Source organism: Hippichthys cyanospilos, chromosome 9, assembly GCF_059441005.1.
Source record: "Hippichthys cyanospilos isolate Australia breed blue-spotted pipefish chromosome 9, RoL_Hcya_1.0, whole genome shotgun sequence".
Taxonomy (NCBI): Eukaryota; Metazoa; Chordata; class Actinopteri; order Syngnathiformes; family Syngnathidae; genus Hippichthys; species Hippichthys cyanospilos.
Window position 1 is genome coordinate 9535695 of NC_142377.1, and position 22818 is coordinate 9558512.

General features: G+C 39.1%; 1 protein-coding gene across 5 annotated transcripts in view; it reads right to left on the reverse strand.

The window, feature by feature from the left end:
• Window positions 1–1390: 1390 nt before the first annotated feature.
• LOC148418747 (band 4.1-like protein 1) overlaps window positions 1391–22818 on the reverse strand; it is a 50870-nt gene continuing 29442 nt past the window's right edge. Inside the window, exons 10-26 of one of the 5 annotated variants that reach the window (XM_088422819.1) lie at window positions 22655–22807; window positions 21202–21299; window positions 19557–19732; window positions 19285–19490; window positions 18539–18574; window positions 17906–17953; window positions 16718–16867; window positions 14308–14394; window positions 12802–14097; window positions 9745–9795; window positions 8291–8650; window positions 7087–7215; window positions 5978–6031; window positions 5728–5823; window positions 4577–4657; window positions 4388–4498; window positions 1391–4325 (exon numbers count right to left, since the gene is read on the reverse strand). In XM_088422819.1, the coding sequence (XP_088278945.1) occupies window positions 4314–4325; window positions 4388–4498; window positions 4577–4657; window positions 5728–5823; window positions 5978–6031; window positions 7087–7215; window positions 8291–8650; window positions 9745–9795; window positions 12802–14097; window positions 14308–14394; window positions 16718–16867; window positions 17906–17953; window positions 18539–18574; window positions 19285–19490; window positions 19557–19732; window positions 21202–21299; window positions 22655–22807 (3144 nt within the window). In that variant the 3' untranslated portion in view covers window positions 1391–4313. Of the gene's footprint in view, window positions 4326–4387; window positions 4499–4576; window positions 4658–5727; window positions 5824–5977; window positions 6032–7086; window positions 7216–8290; window positions 8651–9744; window positions 9796–12801; window positions 14098–14307; window positions 14395–16717; window positions 16868–17905; window positions 17957–18538; window positions 18575–19284; window positions 19491–19556; window positions 19733–21201; window positions 21300–22654; window positions 22808–22818 lie in introns of all 5 variants that reach the window. The other 4 variants (XM_088422818.1, XM_088422820.1, XM_088422821.1 and 1 more) reach the window with 4 other exon arrangements.

Here is a 22818-nt window from a genome sequence, read left to right on the forward strand (position 1 = left end):
TATACAGTGAACAAAAAAACAAAAAAAAACTTTTTTATGTTTAAGTCTTACTATACATGATCTATTTTTAGTACTTTACTATACATAGTCATTTTTTTTAATTTAAATAAATGCTTAGGTATACTTTTTTTTTTTTTGGAGGGATGGTTGTTCTACCTAAAAATCATGGTTGTTTTTAATGCCACAATGCATGGTCATTTTATGAAAGAAAAAAATGTTTATTATTCATCCATAGTTTTATTGATTTTTTTTAAGTCTTACTATACATGGTCTTTTTTTATTAAATAAAACGCTTCACTATGCATAATCTTTTTTGGAGAGATGAAGAATAAAACCTAGTAAATATGGTTGTTTTTTTCAAGCCAAAGTATTAAAAAAATCATTTTATTATTAATCAATTTTAAATTAATTTTTAAGTCTTACTATACATGGTCTTTTTTTTTAATAAAACGCTTCATTATACATCATATTTTTTCGCTTATAAAAAGGTCTGACTATACAGTACATGTTTTGTTTTTTAATGCCACAGTATTTATAAGAAAGAGATTATGATTCATCAAATTTTTTGATAAATATATTTTTTTCATTTTTAAGTCTTACTTTACATGGTCTTTTTATCTTTAAAAATTGCCTTGTGATACTTAATCCTTTTGGGGAGGAAACTTAAACACCTTATGGGGCAACATATTTTTTATTTTTTTTATTTTTTAATGCCTTGCCATGATTGTTTATTTATTAACTTACGTCCACTATTAATTTGCATGCTTTTTTTTTAGGAAATTGAAACTGCCTTACAATACATTGTTGTTTTGTTAGAGTGTTTTTTTTTATTTTAATGCCTTACCATACACAGTCTTTTTAATCATAGAAAAAAAAACATTTCTATATATGATCTTTTTTGGAGGGAAGAAGAATAATTGTTTTTGTTTTTAATGCTGCGCTATACATAGTAATTTTAAAGGTGGTTTTTTTTTCGTTAATTGTAAAATCTTTTTAGAAAACCTTGCTATACTTCGTATTTTTGTGTTTGTGTTTCTTTTGTCTTTTTTTTTAAATAAACGACTTGCCATACATGATTGTTTATTTATTTATTTATTGGGGTGAAAAAACTTTTTTATGCATGCTCTACTTAATTTTCTTCGTGGCCAATATTAATAATTTGCACTGGGTGGCGCTTAGAGCACACGGAAAATGTAACCCAGCCGCATGTACTCAAGTCCGCCACAGGGTGGCGTTGTAACATCATAAACAAGAAATAAATTGTTGACAAGTTTAAGGGTCTATTTAGGATTTTCATAACAGTATCAGAGCAGGAAATTTTCACACGGACACACACAATTTTAAACGCTCACAATTTGTGAACACCTTTGAGGTAAGAACCAGCAACACCTTTTGAATCATACTGAGACATTTATTTATGCATGTACGTTTTTCGTTTGAGACCCAAAGCAAATGCAAGCACGTATACACCACCATGCAGGAATGGATTACAAAAGCATCGGCGGAGTGAACAGGATGTTAGCTTGATGCTTCAGAGGAAAAAAAATAAATAAAAAATAAGAGAAAAGAAAAGAAAGATCGCTTTCTACTTCAACTGTACCACAATACATTTTGGAATCTTACTCAGGACTTTACAATTTGCAATTTTGAAAGATATTGTCCCCTCATTCCTAAGGCGGAGTGAACACGTGTACAGTGTTCCCTCGTTTATCGCGGGGTTACGTATCCAAAAACAAACGTAGCAAGTGAAATTGTTTTCCCTTAGTTTCTTTTCTTGGAAAAATACATGAGATCAATATTTTTTTTTGGTGTGGTCTGAGTTAGAAGGAGGATAAATATCAAGAAAAATAGTGGATCATGAATGAAAATCGATGTAGAAGAAGTTGATGTTTTTTTTTTAAATAAATAAAATTTCTGGCTTAAAAGAAAGAAAAATTGCAACAACAAAAAAATGCGATGTAAAGCCTCAATACAATCTCGGTGTGGCGAGGGAACACTGTATTTTCCTTGCTCATCCGCACATAGAAAATGGCACAATTCCAAATATAAGGCACCCATAAATGTGACATTCCAAGTGCGCTGCAGTATCTTCATTCAAACCTAAACCCTCATCACTTCACAACCTGCTTCTAAAGCCTATATCAAGCAGAACACTTAAAATATGAATATTTAGAAATAGATAGCATGAGTCTTAGCCGCTCACCACTTCTTTTGTCCCAACAGTAATACGTCCATTATTGACGCAGAGACATTATTTTGCCACCAGTTTACAGTTCATTCCGCATAAGGTGCAGCTAAATTATAACTATGAACTGTGGTTGACAGGATGCGGACGCTGAAAAACAAGGGGAAAAAAAAGTCAAAAGCTCCTTTTGGACTATCTGACTACAGTTTTTGATACGTTCCAGGATGCATGACAGCTCACAGTTTTCTCCCTTTAGAAGACAGGTGATTTAAAGAAAAAAAAAAGTCTGCTTATTGCAAATTTAGCTTTAACCGGATCACAAGATTAGCATTGACGGCAAAACGGCTAACGTGGCTCAGACTCGATCGAGAAAATTCCGGGATGATAGCAATGCATAGTACGGTGTCAAAATAAGTATATTAAATCCTTGAAACTGTTTTTATTTTTTGTTTGCCCTCAAGTTCCTAACAATCAACCATGGAAGAACATGGCAGTGGATATAAAAAGTCTACACACATAAATATGTTTGCAAAAATGTGCACAGCACAACATTGTGATAGAAAAATGAAGACTCTTGAACTTGAAGGAACTTCAGGCAGTACTTGAGATTTTAAATAAAACAAACAAACATGCAAATAATAATGATTGAATTTTTTGTTTCATTCATAAAACAAATTTTATGTTCAATAGGGTATGCAAGTTCGTTATTGTAAAAAGCCAGATTCTCAACCATTCTAAGATGGTTCAACCCACCCAATTTGTCATGTGCCACCTCTCGTCACCTGTCGAGTTAATGTTGTTTTTGCTAACTACTATGCTACTACTACTTTGCTATCTACTATGATCCCTAAAGTTGAATATTTTTCTGTGGACAAATATTTATTTATAATTATTTATTTTTGAGAACAGGTCTAACACTTTATGTTGATTTTTTTTTCTTGGGGGGGGGTGCTTTATGTTCAATATTCTTCTGTGGATTCTTCTGTGGACAAATAAACAATTGACTAGGCTCGGAGGTTACCGCAAAAAGTATGTAGACTTTTTATACCAGTCTGAATAAGTGCACATTTTCAATGTTATGATTTTCTGCCACACACAGCATCAAACGCCTTTAAGAGGGACACTGAGCAACCAAAAACCGAAATGTCCACCGTGACTAAAATAACATCTATACAATATCGAATCATGTAAACCAAAAAAAACAACAACAACAAAAAATAGTATTTACTTTGCAAAGAAGATTAATAAAAAATAGCATACATTTTTGGAAACAAAAATTTAAATTAAAAAAAAAACAAGAATCAGAATAATCCTGCAGCCAAAACAGAGCATTAGAAAGAAAGCATTAACGTTAACAGAAGGTAATGAAAAATAAACCATGTTTTTTTGCAAAGCAGAGTCCCACATAAACGTCTCTCTTCTGAGTCCATGGACATCCAAACGTCTCTATATTCTCTATATTACTGCAGATTTTCCTGGACCACAGCTGCTTGACGAACAGAATTTCCCAACAAAGTATTCTCGTTTAACACAGGGACATGTGAATATTGTTTTTTTTTTTCAATCTCTCTGTCATTTGTTTTTTGTTGTTGTTGTTTTTTGCATTAGAATCATGCAGATAATAATCATCTGATAATATACATATGTACTTATCTAGCAACACTCGGCATAAATTTGATTTTCTACAGATAAAAATGTAAAAAGATTGCTCTCACGTGGTGCACCACCAGGATTGCACCCCTTTTTCTTCCAAAACATTTGATACGTATACATTTGCGCGATGGGAATATGTTGGTCGTCCCAAAGGAAATTCATTGAAAAAATTGTGAATGTGTGCAGTTAAACATAAATAGAGCAGCCTAAATCTAAACCCAAATCGATTGAGTCCAACAAAGTCATCCACGCGCCGGTGATCCTTCCCGAACTAATTAGAGCTGGGGCGGCTGTGACAGGAACGGGAGGTCAGAGGTCACAGCAGGTTTGTCGCGAAGGAGAGGGAAGGTGGACTACTGCTTTCAGTCAGTTCTCAAGTGTCCGACCCAGAGGACTCGAAAATCCTCTTAGCGGGTTTGTTGCACCAAGGGGCGGGTCCTCTCGTGTCCTCCGCCTCAGAAGCCTCTTTGGCCAATCAGGATTGCAACTAGAAAACATGCAGAGTTTTATTTTTGTCTCGTTAGAGTTATCTTGTGATGAGTGTTTTACCTTCTGATGTAGGTTCTCGGTGGGAGACTCGGTTTCCCTTATCACCACGGCTTTCGTCACAAGCATGTCGGGGTGCTGCTGCTTGGCCTCTTGGATCGCCATGGCCAGGGCCTGCACGGGGCACGAGCCAAAGCGGGGTCGGCTCGGCTGACCGTCATAGGCGAGCGCCGTGCCTTTACGCTTCCTCACCTGATGTTGGTCGACGTCGTCATCGCCTGTGATGATGATCCTTTTCTCAATTCTGGTCTCGGAGTAGCCTCCTTTCACTGTCTGCGGTGCGCATGCGGAAAGAAGCTATCAATTGAAGGCTAAGGTAGCTATTTGGAACTTGACATCCATCCATCCATCCATCCATCCATCCATCCATCCATCCATCCATCCATCCATCCATCCATCCATCCATCCATCTATCTATCACTAATGTATAGATACATATACAGGTATATGTACTGCAAGAGAGAGAGTGATAAAAGAGAGAGATGGGGAGACAATGAGGGGGAGAGGAGGGAGATGGAGAGAGAGTGCAGAGAGAAAAAGCTAGTGAAGGAGAGAAAGGGGAGAGGAGAGTTGGTCATTAGGAGAGAGAGACAGGAGGGGGGAAGAGAGAAAGAGTGAGTGAAAAAGGAGAGAGGATAAGAGTGTGAATTAGAGAGTGGGGGAGGCAAAGGTGGAGAGAGGGGGGGTTGGGAGAGAGAAGAGGGAGGGAGAGGGACAGCGGACAAGAAGCAAGAAGGGAGGGAAAGAGGATGAGAGAGGAGGGAGGGAAAGAGAGAGTGGGGGCAAAGAAGGGATGGGAGAGAGAAGAGGGAGGGAGAGCAAGGGAGAGTGGGGGAGGCAAAGGGGGAGAGAGGTGAGGTCAGGAAAGAAGAGGATGGAAGTGAGGGAGGACAAGAAGAGAGTATTGAGGGAAAGAGGTAGTGGGGAGGCAAAGAGAAAGAGTATGGGAGATGCAAAGGGAGAGAGAGAGGGTTGGGAGACAGAAGAGAGTGGGAGACATAAAGGGAGGGAGAGAGAAAGAGGAAAGGGGAAAGGAGATAGAAAGAGAAAGCGTGTAAGAACAGACCGGGAGAGGAGAGGGATTAAAAAAAGAGTGGAAGAAAGAGAGCAAACGCTCCGAGTGGGGACGAGAACGAGCAGGTTCTCCGTGTGAAATTCAAAGAGAGGCGGAGGAAGGGAGAGAGACAAAAAGTGAAAAGTGATAGCGAGAGAAAAGGACGGAGGGAAAGAGCGAGAGCGAAGCGGGGAAGACAGAGGAGGAGTGAGAGAGAAAGAAAGCACGGATGGAGGAGAGAGAGAGAAAGAGAAATGTCAAGTGAGTCCCCTTAGCGTTTGGGTATTACCTTGGTAACTTGCGTGGTGGTCGCAGTGGTGACGCTTTCTGCAGTGATGTTGAGCGGCGGCACCACCGACTCGTTGCTTTTCATGCAGGCTTTGACCTATACAGCACATTTACAAGCTCATATGCATTTGAAATGGCACGGACACCATTTTACAATCTCACTCATACCATATCAAGTCATGATTTGAAGATTGCGACCCTAAAAACACTCCATCTCACTAATACATAGATTTTTTTTTTTTTAAGCTTACCGGTGAGCCGTTTTCTTTAAGGCTAACAGGAATATCTTGGGTGAGCGAGTGTCTCTGTAGGAAGGGCACAAGTCTTCTTCAGACATGTTCAATATGCACATCTTTGCAAATCTGAGATCATCCCAACTGACATTTAAAGACAAACCGGACCTTAATACAGTACATACAAAAATGCAGACTGTGAACACATATCGTTTTTTGACTGTGAAAAAAGAATTCTTGAAACAAAACGACAGAGGAATGGACTAAATATGCTAGCATGCGGATTAATTTGCATTTAATTAACATATAAAACACAGAGTTAGCATTTGTTCACATTACATTTATATTAAGCTGTTTGGTTTTTAAAAATAACGTTTTTGTCTCCCTCTACTGGTAAAACTACGTAAACACAAGACACGGCTATTTACCTATGACGTCATTCACAACACACGAACACTTGTTAGGACAAAGGGAATATGACAAAGAAATTTCTTTTAAATTACTACATAGTTTATATCCAGCTAAAAATCATATAAGTAAAATATTTTTTAAAAGATATCAATGTGAACTGTAATTGTTGTCATATATCCCCAGAAACTGTAGTGTTTTGGCACGGAAAACCATGTTTTAATGTGTTTTAGAACGAGATTAAACAATGCATTTTTCAATTAGATATTCGGAAAATAAAAAGGCTAAAAAAAAGTGGAGATGTGTGCATATTATATATTGTGTGTATTATATAAATAAGTTTAACTTTTTTATATAATTCTTGCACTTCCAGCACAGGGGTGTCAAACTTATTTTTATCGTAGGCCACATTGTCGTTATGGTTTCTGTCACAGGATCGGAATAATTGTGAATCAAATACATTTTAAGTGTGTTTGTCACACACTTAGCTAGTTTTGAAACCAGAGGCTGGTAAAAACAGTTCAAAAGAGAGATTGGGGAGAAAACAAGGTTGTTTTTCCGGCCCAAAAAAATTACTTGCAACTTGTAAGTTTGGTGTTTTAGCCAGAAACACTTTAAAAAAAAACACTTCAATGTCTGAGGAGACTTTGCAAACAATTCATTTCACTTTTCATCTCAGACGCAATAAAACAAATCAGCATTTTATTTATTTATTTTACCTGTGGTGAGCCAGAGGTTATGGCCGCTTGAAATTCTGAGCCGTTGGTGTGAGACTCCGTCTTGGAAGTGGACCTCTTTAGCCTCTGGGCCACACTAACAGCACTGGGCTCTTTTCTTAAAACAGGAGGCTACGGAAAACAAAGAGAAAAATATTTATATGAATCGATGTTTTCTTATCATTAACTTCAAGTTACTGATTGATACAGAGTAAATACTGATGCCAGTATCACCGATACCAAGTACTCCATGTTTACTAGCGATGATCAAGTGAGCGGTGCAAAAAACTCGACCTGGATGTCACTAGTTTACACACAAACAATAAAATAAAACAAAAAAATAAAATAAATCATAAAACACAGAGTGCGAGATATATTAAGAATAAATGCGTTAAACAAAACAGCCATTCAACTACTAGTAACATGAACACATATGATAAAAATTAATGTTTTGGGTTTTTGTTTAAAACCGATACTTTTTTGACTGGTAAACCTGCGATAAAAAAAGTTATATCGTTAATTGAAATCGGTGACAGAGTGAAGCCGCAGTGTAGTAAGTGAACACTGTACTAGCTGTTTGGTATTGATGCAATATCAACCTTAGTATCGAATCCATCAATACTTGGATCGAGCCGCATAGCCCTAATGCAGAGGGTTGCTCGCAACAAAATGGAATTGTAGGAGGAAGAGAACTTAAATGACATAAACATGCTTAAGTTTGTTTCTTTTGTTTAAAAAATAAATACCTAAAATCGATATTTTTTTTGACTGGTATGACTTACAAGGAAGAAAAATTGAAAGGGTAAACCTGCGATGGAAAAAGTTATGTCAGAAATTAAAATCAGCAACAGTGATGCCTCACTAACCAAACCGCGATTTAGTGAGTGAACATTGTACTAATTGTTTGGTAGCAACACAATATCGACAATAGTATCGATTCCATCCATACTTGGATCGATCTGTGCAACCCTAATGCCGAGGATTGCTTGCAACAAAATGGAATTGTGGGATGAAAACTCAAATGACATGAAGATCATTTAAAAATCATGACAAAATCAATAATTAACAATGGATTAAAAAAAAAAAGAAAAGACAACCAGAAGGATTCATGACCAAAATACAGAGAAAGAAAAGCGGTGATGTGAGATGAATCCATGAGGTGCTGTTGATGAAGATCAAAAAAAAAAAAAAAAACCTGTCTGTCTACCTCGTGATACATTCCCTCCTCAAGAAGTTTCTCCTCCATGGGCGATTTGTCCAATTGACCCATAAGGCGGGCAGAGTAGAACCTTGACGTCTCCTCAAAGTCCTCCCGTCCCACTTCGGGCTGCCGTTCCTTGTCTCCAAAATAGGACGCGCCTTTGGAGATGTCCTCCACGCAGGGGTGGAGCTCCGTTATGACGGTGAAGTCCACCTCAGCTTCCAGGCTGGACGTGGAGCTGACGGTCATACTGGAGCACTTGCGTTCGATGCCCAGGTGGTCCTCCCTCGCTGAGGCACCCGCGTCCTGCTCCTGCTCCTCCTCGGGGACCAAAATGGTATGCGGCCTCCTGTCACTCAGCTCCTTCTGGAGGGATACAAAATCACCACTCCGAGATTATAGACTGAAGCTGTAGACTGAGATGTTGACGGCATGCGATGATGGGCATGCTTGGCTTCACATAGATGAGGCACTGTTGGATGGTGAATGGTTTGGAAAGAGAGCCCCAAAATGTTCAATATGCTATCATTTAAAATCAGACAATGAAAATGGGGCAACAATTGGTTTTTGCTAAATATATAACATTGAGATAAGGCCAAAACTACGTGACTAGTAGTTCTCACTTTAAATGAATGCTAATCCTGATTATAGTAATAGTAAAAAAATAATAAAGTAAAAATAAGGTAATGAAGTAAAAGTAGTAAAAAAAACTACATTTAATTTAGTGTGCAACGAAACAAAAAAAACTTACAGATCAGATTGCTTTTCAGCTCAGAAATGAAAAGATCAGAACTTGTCAACATTTATAATTAAAAAAAAATTGAAAATATGCATTGAATATGTGCACAGTCCATGTATAAAATTTTAAAAAAGTATTCGTATGGAAACGAAGCTGGAGATAATCAATACGAAGAAGGCAAGTAACAAGCTCAAGTTACATCACTCAAAGGTAAATAAATCCTTTATACTGTATATTTTTTATTTACAATGTTATTTAATTGTATACATGTACATTATATATAAGTCACACTTACTATACTATTTTGTCACCATTTTTTAATATATATATATACAATTTGGATGTTTTTACCTGGGGTTTTATACGCATTAGCTAATTAGCATAGGTTTCTATTGACCGCCATACGCCGATTACGCCATACGATCCCAACCCCGAAACGGATTAATTTTCTACAGCGGGGGTCCACATTTATGTTCAAAGCATTAATGATGTCGGCGCGCACGCCAGGTAAACTCTTATCTGAGGCCTCTGAATTAATGTCTGAATTAATCAAAGATGAGCCATTGTGCCAACAACAGCTAACTGAGGCTAAACAGTTGGTGAAAAGGAATACATTGAAGTCATTTTAACCTTAGAAAAATAGTCTACTGCAATTATATGGAAATCATGCAAATGAAGATGGTGGGACAAGTAAGAATGAGTTTGAATACAAATGAACAACCTTGGCATCCATAAAGGACTCATCATAAACAAAGGGAGCTGAGACGGGCTCCTGCAGGTGGAAGAAGAAAAAATAATGCATCAGGACAAGCTGAAGTGGAAGCTTGGAAGAAAAGGGAAAAAAAAAAAACCTTTTCTGGTGAAGCAAACATACAAAATAGGGTAAAAATATACTTGAAAATTACATATAGTTACGACAGGAAAATTAACCCTGAAAGCTGTCCATTAGCTAAAAGAAGCTGTCCATTAGCTAAAAGGCCAATGAAAAACAACAACTCGGAAGCAAGGCCAGTATTAAGCCTCATAGCTAGGCCATAGGAGAAGTGAATAATATATACACTGCATTCAACATCGTAAAGCATGAATAATTTGGCGGTGAGTCAATGATGGTCTGAGGAGAGAAAATCTTGGAGGGCTACCAACACCTCGACATGCAAACATAATAACATCTTCGGACTCATCAGACCCAAACTCGGCATATTGCCATCTGTCCCAGTTGACCACTATGCTGGTCACATGGTCACATTTGCACATTGTTTTTCGCTGTACAATGAAAAGAAACTAAATAAAAGTGAAAATCTAAGGTTTCACCGAGTGGCCCCATTGTATTGGCCCCTACGATATATAGCACAGCAGTGACCCACACAGGCAACTGATTTTCATTGACGTCATGTTTCTTGCTAAAACTCCAAAACGTCTCAGTAAAAAGTAATGAGAGGAAAATGACGCCTCATGAACCACTTGTAATGTATTTTTACTCCTCTAGATGGTGTTTTAGGTTTGAAGATACCATCTAATGAAATTATGCATATTTAAACCCCTTGTGCGGTATTTTGACCATTTTTGGGTCATTTTCTTCCATATCATTTTCACAGTATTTTAGCTAATGGATGGCACACTCCTGGTAGTGTGATAACTACGTGCTGGTGTCATGTTGAACTTGGACATGTTTTCACAATCTAGGTGAAATTTCAGCTTCTTGGTGTCTCATTTCAACGCTTTCCCCTTTGATGTGAAGCACTTTTGATGTAAAAATGAAAGGATTGGATAAAGTACCGCACAAGGGTTAGACTAAAAGTGCCATATCACGGAGCAAAAAAAATGATTATAAAAGTGAATCATGAGGCTTCATTTCTCTGTCACTAGTAAAAAAGGCACATTTTATTTTCTCGATACTGTTTTGCTCCCCGCTTCGCCCGAAAGGTTGTTCGTACACACCAATGCACTACACTCCCATGCCCGCTTAATCTAATATATGATGAACGTTGGGCGCAGATGAAAAAGGTGGAAAATGATGAAAGCTGTCAGATATTCACTTCACCTTTTCATTACAATGCCACATGCGTGCGCTCGCCTAATGATAGCTACAGTGGAATGAAAGCGGCAAATCAAAATGGCACGTTGTTGTGAGACTGACGGCTCACTGCCTGCTGGGCTTCGCTAACAGAGGAACCTCTGTGCTATCATCTTTTTTTTTTTCATCCAGGTAATCTTAGAGAGAATAAAAGATTCATACTTCCAAAAAAATGTTCATGCTTGTGTTCTTTGGTGACAAAAAATGCACTCATTTGTAATTTAGGTTTTTTTGTTTAACTATTTAGGGTTTTTTTATCTTTCTTTTTTTGAATTTGGGGATATTTGTAGCATGCTAAGTAATAATGTTGCATTACATCTTGACAGTGCAGTGGAAATTGGATAAAACGATCACAGCAATTAAATTTGAGCTTGAATTTTCTACTCCAATGGAACGTCTAAAAAAGACAGAGCCCTGAAATTGACATGGTGAATTTGAAAGTCTTCTAGGTAGGACAAGAGTAGTAAGAATGTTTCAGATAAGCTCCGTAAGGACCTCCAAAAGTCCTGGTCTTATATTCGTCTGGACTGCAAAAAGTCTTAATCTTGGCTCTTTTTCAGCCTCCAAAAGTCCTGGTCTTGTCTGCTCTCACCATCCAAAAGTCCTGGTCTTCTCTTTATCTATGTCCAAAAGTCTTGATCTTGTCTCCGTCAACCCTTAAAAGGCTTGGTCTAGTCTGCTCTCTGCGTTCAAAGGTCTTGATCTTGCCTACGTCTCGACTTTCCAAAAGTCTAGGTCTTCTCTTTGTTTCGATTGCCAAAAGTCTTAGTCCTGTCTCTGTCCAGATCTCCAAAATTCTTGGTCTTGTCTCCGTCTTGACCTCCGAAAGTTTCGGACTTGTCTTCAACCAATAAAAGTCTTGTCTCTGTCACAACCTCCAAAAGTCTTGGCATTAGCTATGTCTCAACCCCCAAATGTCTACTTCTTGTCTCTTTCAAACTCCAAAGTCTTGGTCGTGTCTTTCCACACTCAAAACTCTTGCTCTTGCCTAAGTCTCGACTTACAAAAGTCATGGTCTTCTCTCTGTCTTGACTCCAAATGTCTTGGTCTTATCTCCACGTCAACCATTAAAAGTCTTAGTCTTGTCTCTGTCACAATTATGTCTTGTTATTCTCTTTGTCTCAGCCACCAAAAGTCTACTACATGTCTGCTGTCTACATTCAAAAGTCTTGATCTTGCCTAAGTCCCGACCTTCGAAGGTCTTGGTCGACTCTCCGTCCCAATCTCCAAAATGTTGGTCTTTTCTGTGTCTCAATACGTTCTGCTCTCAAGAATGTATTGGTCTTGGGTGACGTGATCTTGACTACCACACGAGCAGCCACAGACCAGCGAAGAAGCAGTAAAGGAACTTAATGTGACAATGGGAATGAGGTTCCACTGTTAGTTTCTTTGGAGTTGAAGACTGATGAAAGCGTGATCAAAAACATCATTCCGATCAATGCATTTTCCACAATTCACAGGTGAGCGCGACAGCTTTGCCAGGCGAGGGTGCAGTAAATGATAACCCGATGGATCGAGGAGAAAAATGCAGCAGTGTCATCCAGATGAAGGGAAAGCATCATCTCTGCTGCTCTTCACATTGCGTGAAGATGGATGACTGTCTACTGTACTGAAAATGAAAATTAAAATGGCGTGCAAGTCTGAAGAAGCTCATGCGATGCCTTACTTGCACTGAGTGAAAAGCGGATGCCAAGCACAAGTTACCGAATGTCTCTTCTTGACGGCTTCCTGGCTGGTCTCCCTGACGGCGTTCCTGCTGTTCCGCAGGATCAGTCCTGATTCCCGAGCCTTCTTGGTTTTTACCGGCGGGGCCGGAGGAAGCATTTTTGGAAGAGGTGTGTTCTTCGACGCAAACACCTGACTTTCAGCGGATCCCCGGCAAGGAAAACTGTCATCCGGATGCTCGTGTTTGGTGATTTTCTCCAAATTTGCTTCAAATGCCGGATGAAGGCTCGAGACGTCGTTCCAATTGAGATCCGAGGAGTCCTCCGGGGAACCCACCGACCAGCGGTATTCTCTTCTCAGGACACGCGTTTGCTCCTCCTGTCCTGCCCTGTCGTCCTTACACGCGACGCTCTTTGATCGCTCTGGCTTCAGAGGAACGATCCTGGTGATTTCGGACTGATGGCTGCCCGAGAGTCGGTGGAGCGACGTCCTCTGACGTCGGTCTCCCGCGAGACTCTCAATATCATCTCCTCCGGAACTACTGATCTTTCGCTCGTGAGTCCTGACCTGTCGCAGTTTTACCTCTGCTAGCTCTTTATTGTCAATAAACCCCTTTACTCTCGTTTTGGTGGCACCCTCCGCTTTCCCGCTTGCTGTTAAACTTTCGTGCTCCATCTTCCCAGGTCCATTAATTTCTGAGGGCCCAACTTGGTCCACGCTTCTTTTGATTGGTTCTGTATCTCGACAGGAAGCATCCTCCACTTGGTCCAGCAGTCTGTTGTCTTCAAAGGTCTGGCAAGGCCGATTCGTTTCTGGTTCCTCATCACCTTTCGCCACTACCGATTGACAAGGAGTTCCCGTTTCTGTATTGTTGTCCAAGTCTGAGCCCTCGTTTTCTTTTTCAGAAGAATCACTAGCTTCTTCCTCGTAGACAAGAACAGGAGGCATCCCCACGTTTAAGCTCTGGGGTCGTCTCTTTTTGGTCTGCGCTGAAGTCGTATATTCCTTCGTCTGATGTGAGCCCAGGGCCAAGCTGTCAGAGCTCCAGGCTTCCGATTGTTCGCTCAGAGATGCATCTTGGTCCGATAATTGAATGTGAAAACGGCCTTTGTTAGCGGAGCGCTGCTCATAGAATCCTGCCGCCTCCCCGGATGAAAATTCATCAATACGGGTTTTCATTTCTTTTCTGTCAAACTCGGTTACGTCGATATTCATCATCTTGGCAACGTTTATCTCTTTTTCAGATGAGGGAGACTTGTTATTTTCTTTCACTTTCCAGTCATGATCTTGATGATAACTTTCTGGATGTTCAATCAATACCCAATCCTCAGAGCCCTACGTTGGTACAGATTAAACAAAGTTAGACAAGCTAAATAGAACTACGAATAATACCGTACAGTCTTCATGATTGATGGACGTTTTGGTAGGCATGCTTCTGGAGTCATGATATTTTACTCATATGATCGGGGTGAGTTCACCAAACTACAAATGGGACAATGGGGGGTGTCACATGATCACATGAAGAAAAATGGAGAAACAGTCAACCTCAGGTGAAGTCGTGAGATTCTTCTGGATGAAACCCTCAACAGACTGACTGTTAACGGGGTCTTTCCCCACCGCTCGGCCCCCCGACTGGCCGGCAAGAGGAAGGTTGAAGGGAAGAAAGAACAGCCGTTAGTGCTCTGACTGAGTAAAAATGTACAAGGAACCGGGCTCGTGAAAGAAAAACATAATGAGAAGATAAAGTGCGTAATTATTATCCTGAAATTGAAAACAACTTTGATGTGAGCTCCTTTCGGTGACAGCTTGCAAAACAATAAAGCAAAACGATTTGCAATGCAAATAGCCAACTACTTAATGCGACAACCTCGGGCGCGCCAATTCCATTCATTTTGGCCTCAAGACTTTTATCTGTTGGACTCGGTCAAAGGGAACATTACCTGTCTCTCAAGCAGAATAACAAGACGCAATATAGATTACATTTTCTGCTCCGAAAACTCTTTGATGTTCCACAAGTATAATCAATTGTCTGCCTGCGAGCTGCAATTTTCTGGAGCGCAATCAGCAAAGACTTTGGATGGAGGATAAAAGCGCTGATAGCCCTGTCATGGTAATTACTATATCAACTTATTCTTCGATGAAAAAAAATGGACACGATAGTTTTTCAAATTTGATCAATGGTCATTTTCACGCAGCTTTATCTCTTGTTTTTGTGAGGTCTTGCAGTATAGGGTAGCAATAATGCTATTGCTGATTTATTAACTTGAGCTTTTAAATGGGAGAGTATTGATTTGATAGACTGGAAATCTACCATTGGGAGATAATATGCCTATTTTACATGGATCAATAGTATTAAAAAAATCTATCTAAATAGTCAATAAACATGTAAGAATAAAATAAAAATGTGCAGGTATCTAGGAAAAAAATGTTATTGTATTCCTATATGGGTCATGATATGCAATTTTGCGATGTTTGTGCCATTTTTCTTATGCGGGTGCCCTTAATGTTGGGAAAAAAAATCATATTTTCATGCCGGCCAGCTAAGTTTTTTTCGTACATGACAAAAGCAGTTTGCAAACTGTGAGGAGATCAGTAAAAATAACACACATACTGGTAATATATTTTTGGGTAAATTTTATGTACATCCAACATCTAAAAAAAAAAAAAACATCTAAAAATAATTCTATTCTGTAAGTAGTAATTGTGGAAATGAACAATTACCATGCAAAAACACAATATATACAACTAGAGAGTAATGAAGTAATCGACAATTAATTGATTATCAATCAACAACAAATGTTGGGAAGGCAGCAGGGAGAGTTAGCGGCCAGTGACTACACTCTGATGCACTGTGTGTTGTGTTTTACTGTCTAAATATTCCTGTCTCAAAATATGGCTATACTGTTTACCATTGCAACTGGATTTCTGTAGATATGAGCAAATCTAATGTTTTTTTTTAATGCTCCGACATTACCGGTACAGTTTTCCAATCAAATTAAGAGCAAATTAATTGGAAGGTGAAGCAAGGTTTTGTTTTTGTTTGTTTTTTTGGTTGCTTTTTTGTTTGTTTTTTTGCTAAATTGTAATTTAGTGACTCCTTTTTAAAATACAATTTTTATTTTGATAAGCTGTGCGTTGTCATTGTTGACAGAATTTTTTGCCGGTCTTTTGGAGTTGGAGCTGAATTAAACACACGAAGAGATACCACCACAAATAGAGTTACAAACCAGGCACAGATGGCAAAACACTGTTCTAAGTTTTTGTTTCTTTGTTTTTTTTTTAAACCCAAAATGCTTTGGACTGTTTAGAAATACTTTGCTGGAAAATAAAAATATATTTTTCTAGGGGTACATTTTTGAAAAAAAGAAGTAGGAAAGCACTGCTGCTTGCAACACAGTCAAACTTGACCTGTTGCTTTTGCATCACCATAAATCATTTCCCGATGACAGAGACATCATGAACATTTAAGAGTACGGCGTCTCACTCAAGGACACTTGTCATTCACATTGAAGGATTTCGACTTGATTGTCAAGATCAATTTAGCTCAGCACAAATGGAGTTATTTATTATGATACTTTATCATAAAGTCACAGTCAAATGAAAGTGCATTTTCGCGTGTTTCCAACGCATTACAGACGTAATTAACTGAGCGAAAATTTGAGCCTTTTAATTCTTCATACTTGGTGCGACGCAAATGACGCTTGTTAGGGCAAATCGTCGAGAACGAGCTTGAATTATTTAACGATGACGTGAAAAAACAACGTTGAAAGACGATTTCTCATGAGAGCAAAATATAGGCTGCCTGACGGTGACTGGAATACAAATGCGGTTTGAAACGGACCAAAGTCCGCTGCGTTTGCGAGATATAGCGCGGTTATCGACTTGATGTTAAAAATATGATTCCCCCCAACACACACACGCACTCACACCCCCGTGGGCTAAGGCTCCAACTCACAGCCTTTTTCTCCGGCGTGCTGGGCGGCGATGATGCCGAGAGACGCTTCTCGCGGCTCGTCAGCTTGCTGTTGGGCTCCCTCAGGGCTCGCTTGAGCTCGTTGATACTGGCCTGGTGCTTCAGCAAGACATCCTGCGACTTATCCAGGAACTGGACGTGAAAGAAGATCGGGCTGTCAACGTGGCTTATCACCGGCTCGTCATATGAGTTGATGAACGGGCGTGAACCAGCGATTTGATTTTCAGAATTATTAACTCGTTCAAGACTTTTTTTTTTTTTGAGAATCCAAACTTCATTGGCTGAAGGAAGGTCTAAAATGACAGGTGCTAAATTAAGTTCGAAAGTAATTGATTACTTTTGGGTGATAAAGTACAGCGGTCCCCAACCCCCGGTACCGGTCCGTGGATCAACTGGTACCGGGCCACGTGGGCTGCACCCGAAATAATGCTTTGGAAATGATTTAGTTTAACAGTTCATATGTTTGTGCTTCATCTTTGTTCTTTTTGGATTGCTTCTGGCCGCTGTTGATATTACATACATAGTGAGAACAGCAGCAGCACCCCCCCCCCCCACCCCCACACCAGCACTTAATAAACCAGAGTAACCGATTACTTAACCGATTATTTAATTACTCAAAAAGACATTTATTTGAATTTACCATGAATTACAGACTATTACTTTTACTCGCACATTGAACCCTGTGACTTATAGTCCAGTGTGGCGTGTTTGCAGTTTTTTTTTTTTTTTTTTTTTAATAGCAACCCAGAGGGGGGCGATGTCCCGGTAACCAAAGTGAACTAGAATAAGACGCTATCGAAGGATTAATTTTGAGTTTGAATTGCTATTTTGCTTGCCACCCGGGGGTACTATCTACTAGTAAACAAAGCAGGCATGCTACTGTTGGGTTTGTGCGGTACTCTAACAATCAGAGTTTGTCAGTTTAATGCTGAAAATACCTTGGTGCTCCTCTTATCCTTGTACTTAATTACAGCACTTCATTTAATACCATAAATGTTTAGAACCTCCTTTAGCCAAGAACTTGGGGCCAAATGAATGAAGATGAGAACCACTGTTCTAGCATTTCCATTCACTGTAAGTTTGGTTGATGCACGCAAACGCAAAATGTGGCTGATGAACACAAGACCCAGAAGTGGAGAAGAGCAAAAGGGAAACGTTGAAGAAATGAACCTGTACATCCTGTTTGTGCTGGGGGGTGGCCTCCTGCTCCAACTCGCACTGCTGATGTGGACGAGTGGAACAGTGATAGCGGAAAGGAGGAAAGAGCGCAGGGACAAGGAATGCGGGACAAACAGGAGACACACAAAAGAAAGCTACATTAAGATACTTGTCATATGTTTTCATGTACAATTAACTAAATATGTGCAAAATTGATGACTAAATTGCTCAACTGAGAGCAATGTATCAGCCAGCGGATTTAGACGTGGGATTCAAATTTTTGCTCTGCCCACCCAAGGTGGATATCCTTAAAAGCATTTGCTTCTTTTCCAGGGTTTCCTCCCCAATAAAAGACGCTCATATTTTTGCGATTGATATCCTGAATCCGTCATGTTTGATACCACATTTATTTCAGAGTTGTCATTGGATCCAAGTCATGAAACTAATGGCAATTTAATGTTCTTCTAACTAATTTTCACTATGTGATCATAAAGCTGCTCCAAGGGAGTGACTAGTATCAGCAGCCATCACAAGTACGATACCTCAAAATAAGGTATCGGTCCGTTATCGATAACCGCTATCGGTAATCAATTAAAATTTTGTAAAAGGCCTTTGAGAAATCACAGGTAGGTAGATAAAATGTACCTCATATTTCCCCACACCTGGTGACCCAGCCTCCTCCTTTAGGTCAGCAAGTAGAAATTAAGAAAAAGTCATTATAGGAACGCAAACTTTGCCTTGTTCACTATAATGACAACAGGGTAAAGCAGAACAATTGAAAGAAAGAAATCAAAGAAAACGATAGCATTAGCAAAGGCAGCAAAATGTTGTGCGTTGTTGACTTAAATGGTTAACTCATTCATTCCCAAAGACATATTTTACATTTTTTTTAATGATTTAGTTATTTTATTACCTAAAGTAATCAATTACTTTAGGACCTAATTCAAGCATTACTTAATTCTTAATTCACCAGCCATGTTGAGACCCTCCTTTAGACAAACACTTGAAAAAAATACATATGTAAGTACCATAATTCAACAAATATAGGACACACCTGTGTATAAGACACACCCATACATTTAGGGTCAAATTATGTACAAAATACAGCACATTTGTGTGACAAAAGTCAGCTTATGTGGATGGCGAATAAATTTTCCTCAAATGGTGTAGAATAAAACATAAATAAATAATGATGGAATGCACCAATACTTGTGGCCTTATGTCTTATATTTGAGAAATTAGGGTACCTGGAATTGAATGTTTTTCCTCTTAAAAAAGAAAAATAAATAAATAATAATAATAAAATTTAAAAATATACGTACAAATATGTTTTGGGGATTGAACGAGTTAATGTTAAGTGAGGAAAATTCACAAAAGGAATCGCGGCCCACCACAATTTCTTTCTTCTTGCTCGGAGTGACATTTCCATCCTGATCATTGTCCTGGTCCAGATCGTCCTCGTCTTGCTCCAAACTGGGCTCCAGCTCTGTTTCCTGCTCTTCCACGGAAGGGCTGCGAAGACGGCGCTGTTCGCTCACGCTGTGACGGAAGAGGGCGTCGTGATTCTCGCACATGGCCGACGCCGGCCGGGAGAACTCTGCAAAGTCGATGACCTCAAAACGTTGGCAAAACCTGCGGGCGGACCACGGGGTGATCCTCTTACCTCCGTCCAAACTTCTGGAGAGCAAGTGCCTCTTGCTGGTGGAGCGCTGAAAATGAGGAGCGGGTCGATCTATGAGAGCGCTGGCCTGTCGGGTTTGAGCCTGCGTTCTTCCGCTGTATCGAAACTTTGAACCCATCACCAAGAAGCCCTTGGGAGGCGGCTCTGGAGAAACCAACCTGTCAAAGCAGAAACTTTGTTCACATAGTTTTCCAGTAGTGCTTTCAAAAAAGCGACTGAACAAAGAATCCTAGGGAGGATTTCAAAAACTTTCTTTCCTCGTCAAAACCATTTTAAAATTTTCTAACAGCAGATTTTTGGAATATCGTCTGTGGCTTGGAGCAGTGGTTCTTAACCTCGAGTGATGTATGCCCTGTGTGTGTGGTTTTTTTTTTTATTTTTTTAGCCCAAGTAGCATCTAACCAGCGCAAAGGATTTTGGGTTGTGAAAAAAAATCGAACAGTATTGTGCCAACATCACAAAAATAAACACAAAAAATATCAACTATATAACATACATATCTTAAGTTGTCCTCCTTTGGGATCATAGTAAAGAGCTATTTGAAAAAACAAATCATTGACGTCCCTTGTTCAGCATTGCGCCCAATTTTTGAACAAATTCTTCCACATTATACTTTATATATATATATATATATATATATATATATATATATATATATATATATATATATATATATATATATATATATATATATATATATATATATATATATATATATATTTATATATTTATATATTTTAGCCAGGGATGGCAAACATCTGATTGTGTGATAACTTTGGTTGTGCCACTATGAACTTTGACATGTCGTCATCATCTGGGTGAAATTTCAACTCCCTAGTGTGTTCTTTCAATGTTTTCCCTTTGAAGTAACACCCCTTTGATATGAAGTTCCAAGAAGTGAGCAAAATACTATGCATATTTTATTTACTTGGTGGCATATGTATGGTTGCCAACTGGCACAAACAGCAGAATGCTACAAACATGGGAATGAGGCAAATAAAACAACAACAAAATAATAGCATTTTTTTTTTTTGAAAAGTGCAAACATAAAAAAAAAATCTGGGAAAACAAACAAAAATACGCAACCACATAGAGAGAAAGAAAAGAAAGAAAAACGTTGCAAAAATGACGCAAATCACAAAAATGACATGAACCTAAAAAAAACAAAACAAAAAAGAAAACTCATGCAAGTTGAAAACACTAAAGAGACGTGGTGCCACTAGAGGGCAGGATATTCACAAGTCAGTCATATTACAGTAGTAACAATAGTAGTAAAGGAAGTAGAAGTACTTTTTTTGTTTGTTTTCGGTTGCATTTTTTCGGTTGTGGTCTCCATTGTTTTAACATGCCATGTCCCTATTGGGGGGGGGACAATTTTGATGTACATTTATTGTGAGGGTAACACCACAAAAAAAACAATAATAATAATAATTCTTAAATAACCTTCTGAACTTAAATGACCCACTTGCAGTGAGCAGTCCAGTTGAATGAATACAATTTAACTTCATATAAAATACAACAGCCAATGAAAATATTGACAGTACCATTCAAAAAAAAAAACTGCTTACACTGTAGTAAAGTTTTGTGTGTTGCTGCATAGTCTGCTTGGTTTGAGTATAGTTCTTACCGGAAGAAGGTGTGATGCTCAATGCAGACTTTCCACAGCCTTTTGGCAGCTCGGTGGTTAGGTAGCTTAAAACCAATCGTGCTTTCAAACTGCTCGTACTAGAGAAGGACACAAAAAGTGCAATTTGAGTGGCGCTTGAGCTTCCTATTTTATTTATTTATTTTGAGCGACAACATTTTGTTAGGGCTCTCGTTCCATTCACGTCTTTGACACTGGATTCAGTCGCAATCCTTGCTTTGGCGTTCATTAACGTGCTGTCAGCGTAATGCAACATTCACAAAAATAAATCATCACGTTTCGCAATTGGGAGTGCGGTATTCATGACTGCAGCTGCAACGGTTCTCCTGAAGAGACTCTTTATTTGGCCCAATCACAGGCTCACTGTGTGGCTGTCACTTGACGGGGCCTGCTGCATGCAATTGAACATCGGGATTTTCAGGATGGAGGATACGCCGGGGCCGGGAATGCAAAGCAAGCAAAGGAACAAATTCATTATTACAGTACAGCGCTCCTTTGCCACTTCGCGTTTCACTTTTTACTGCTTCAGTGCTCTGCCTTTTTTTTCTTCGAAAGATCGTCACTTAACAGCTGCGCTTACGGCAAAAAGAACTCCCACGCTCAATCCTAACGTTGAGTCTGAAGCCGTCTAACAGCCTGTTAATACTCGGTCTTTTTCAGCTCCAAATGAAGACACTTTTGCATAAAACTAAACCGATGCTCGTCATTCTACATCGGCGGAGTCATGGCTAATATTAGGGCATTTTGATAACAACTCTTCACGACTTTTACAGGTGGTGTACTTGTGACTGTGAGTCAGAGAGCTGTGCGGAGATGTATGGGGGAGTGAGAAGATACATGTGAATGATAATACAGACTGAGGCTGGCCCTTTAAAAAAAAGTTGCATTGTGGAGAATGGGTGGGGGGTTCGTGCTTAGGGCTGCGGGGAGAGTTAGCGGCCATTCAACATGCTCTTATGCACTGTGTGTTGCATCATGTAAAAGAAAATGAAGTGTGTGTCCAATAAGAGACACATGCATATTTGACTGCTATTAGGAGATCATGAAAAACGAGGGAACACTTTATTAGAAATTCAACATGCAGTTTCTGGAGAAATTACTTGCAGGTTGAAAATCTAAGTCCAAGAAATATTGAAGCATGTGCAATGATTTGGAATTATATGGAATGAGATGAATATGTTGAATGCTGGAAGGGTCACTATTGTGCCCGGGTGAGAAATCAAATTAATTCAACTACTTTATCATTTTGAAAATGAATTTTCATTAAAGTTGAACTGTGAAATCGAGGTTGTTGTTTTTTTTTAATATAAATTGTTTTCTAAAAAATAACAATGCGCTTGGTACTAGAATTTCACAGTAGCATGCCCATGTTTGTGATAAGAATTTTCCTTTTATTATGATACAAGCATGGTATATTCTTCCCAAGGACACATACCTCTCCAGGTCTTATTTTGATATAAAAGTTGCTCCTCTTATAGGAGATCTTAAGGATCTTTGGCCAAGCAAATCTGTTGATCCTCAGCCTGTCTCGGTATACCAGCAAGCCGTTGGCGCAGACACCCAACATAATGTCGATCCCTTCGGAATCCTGCAGAGGAA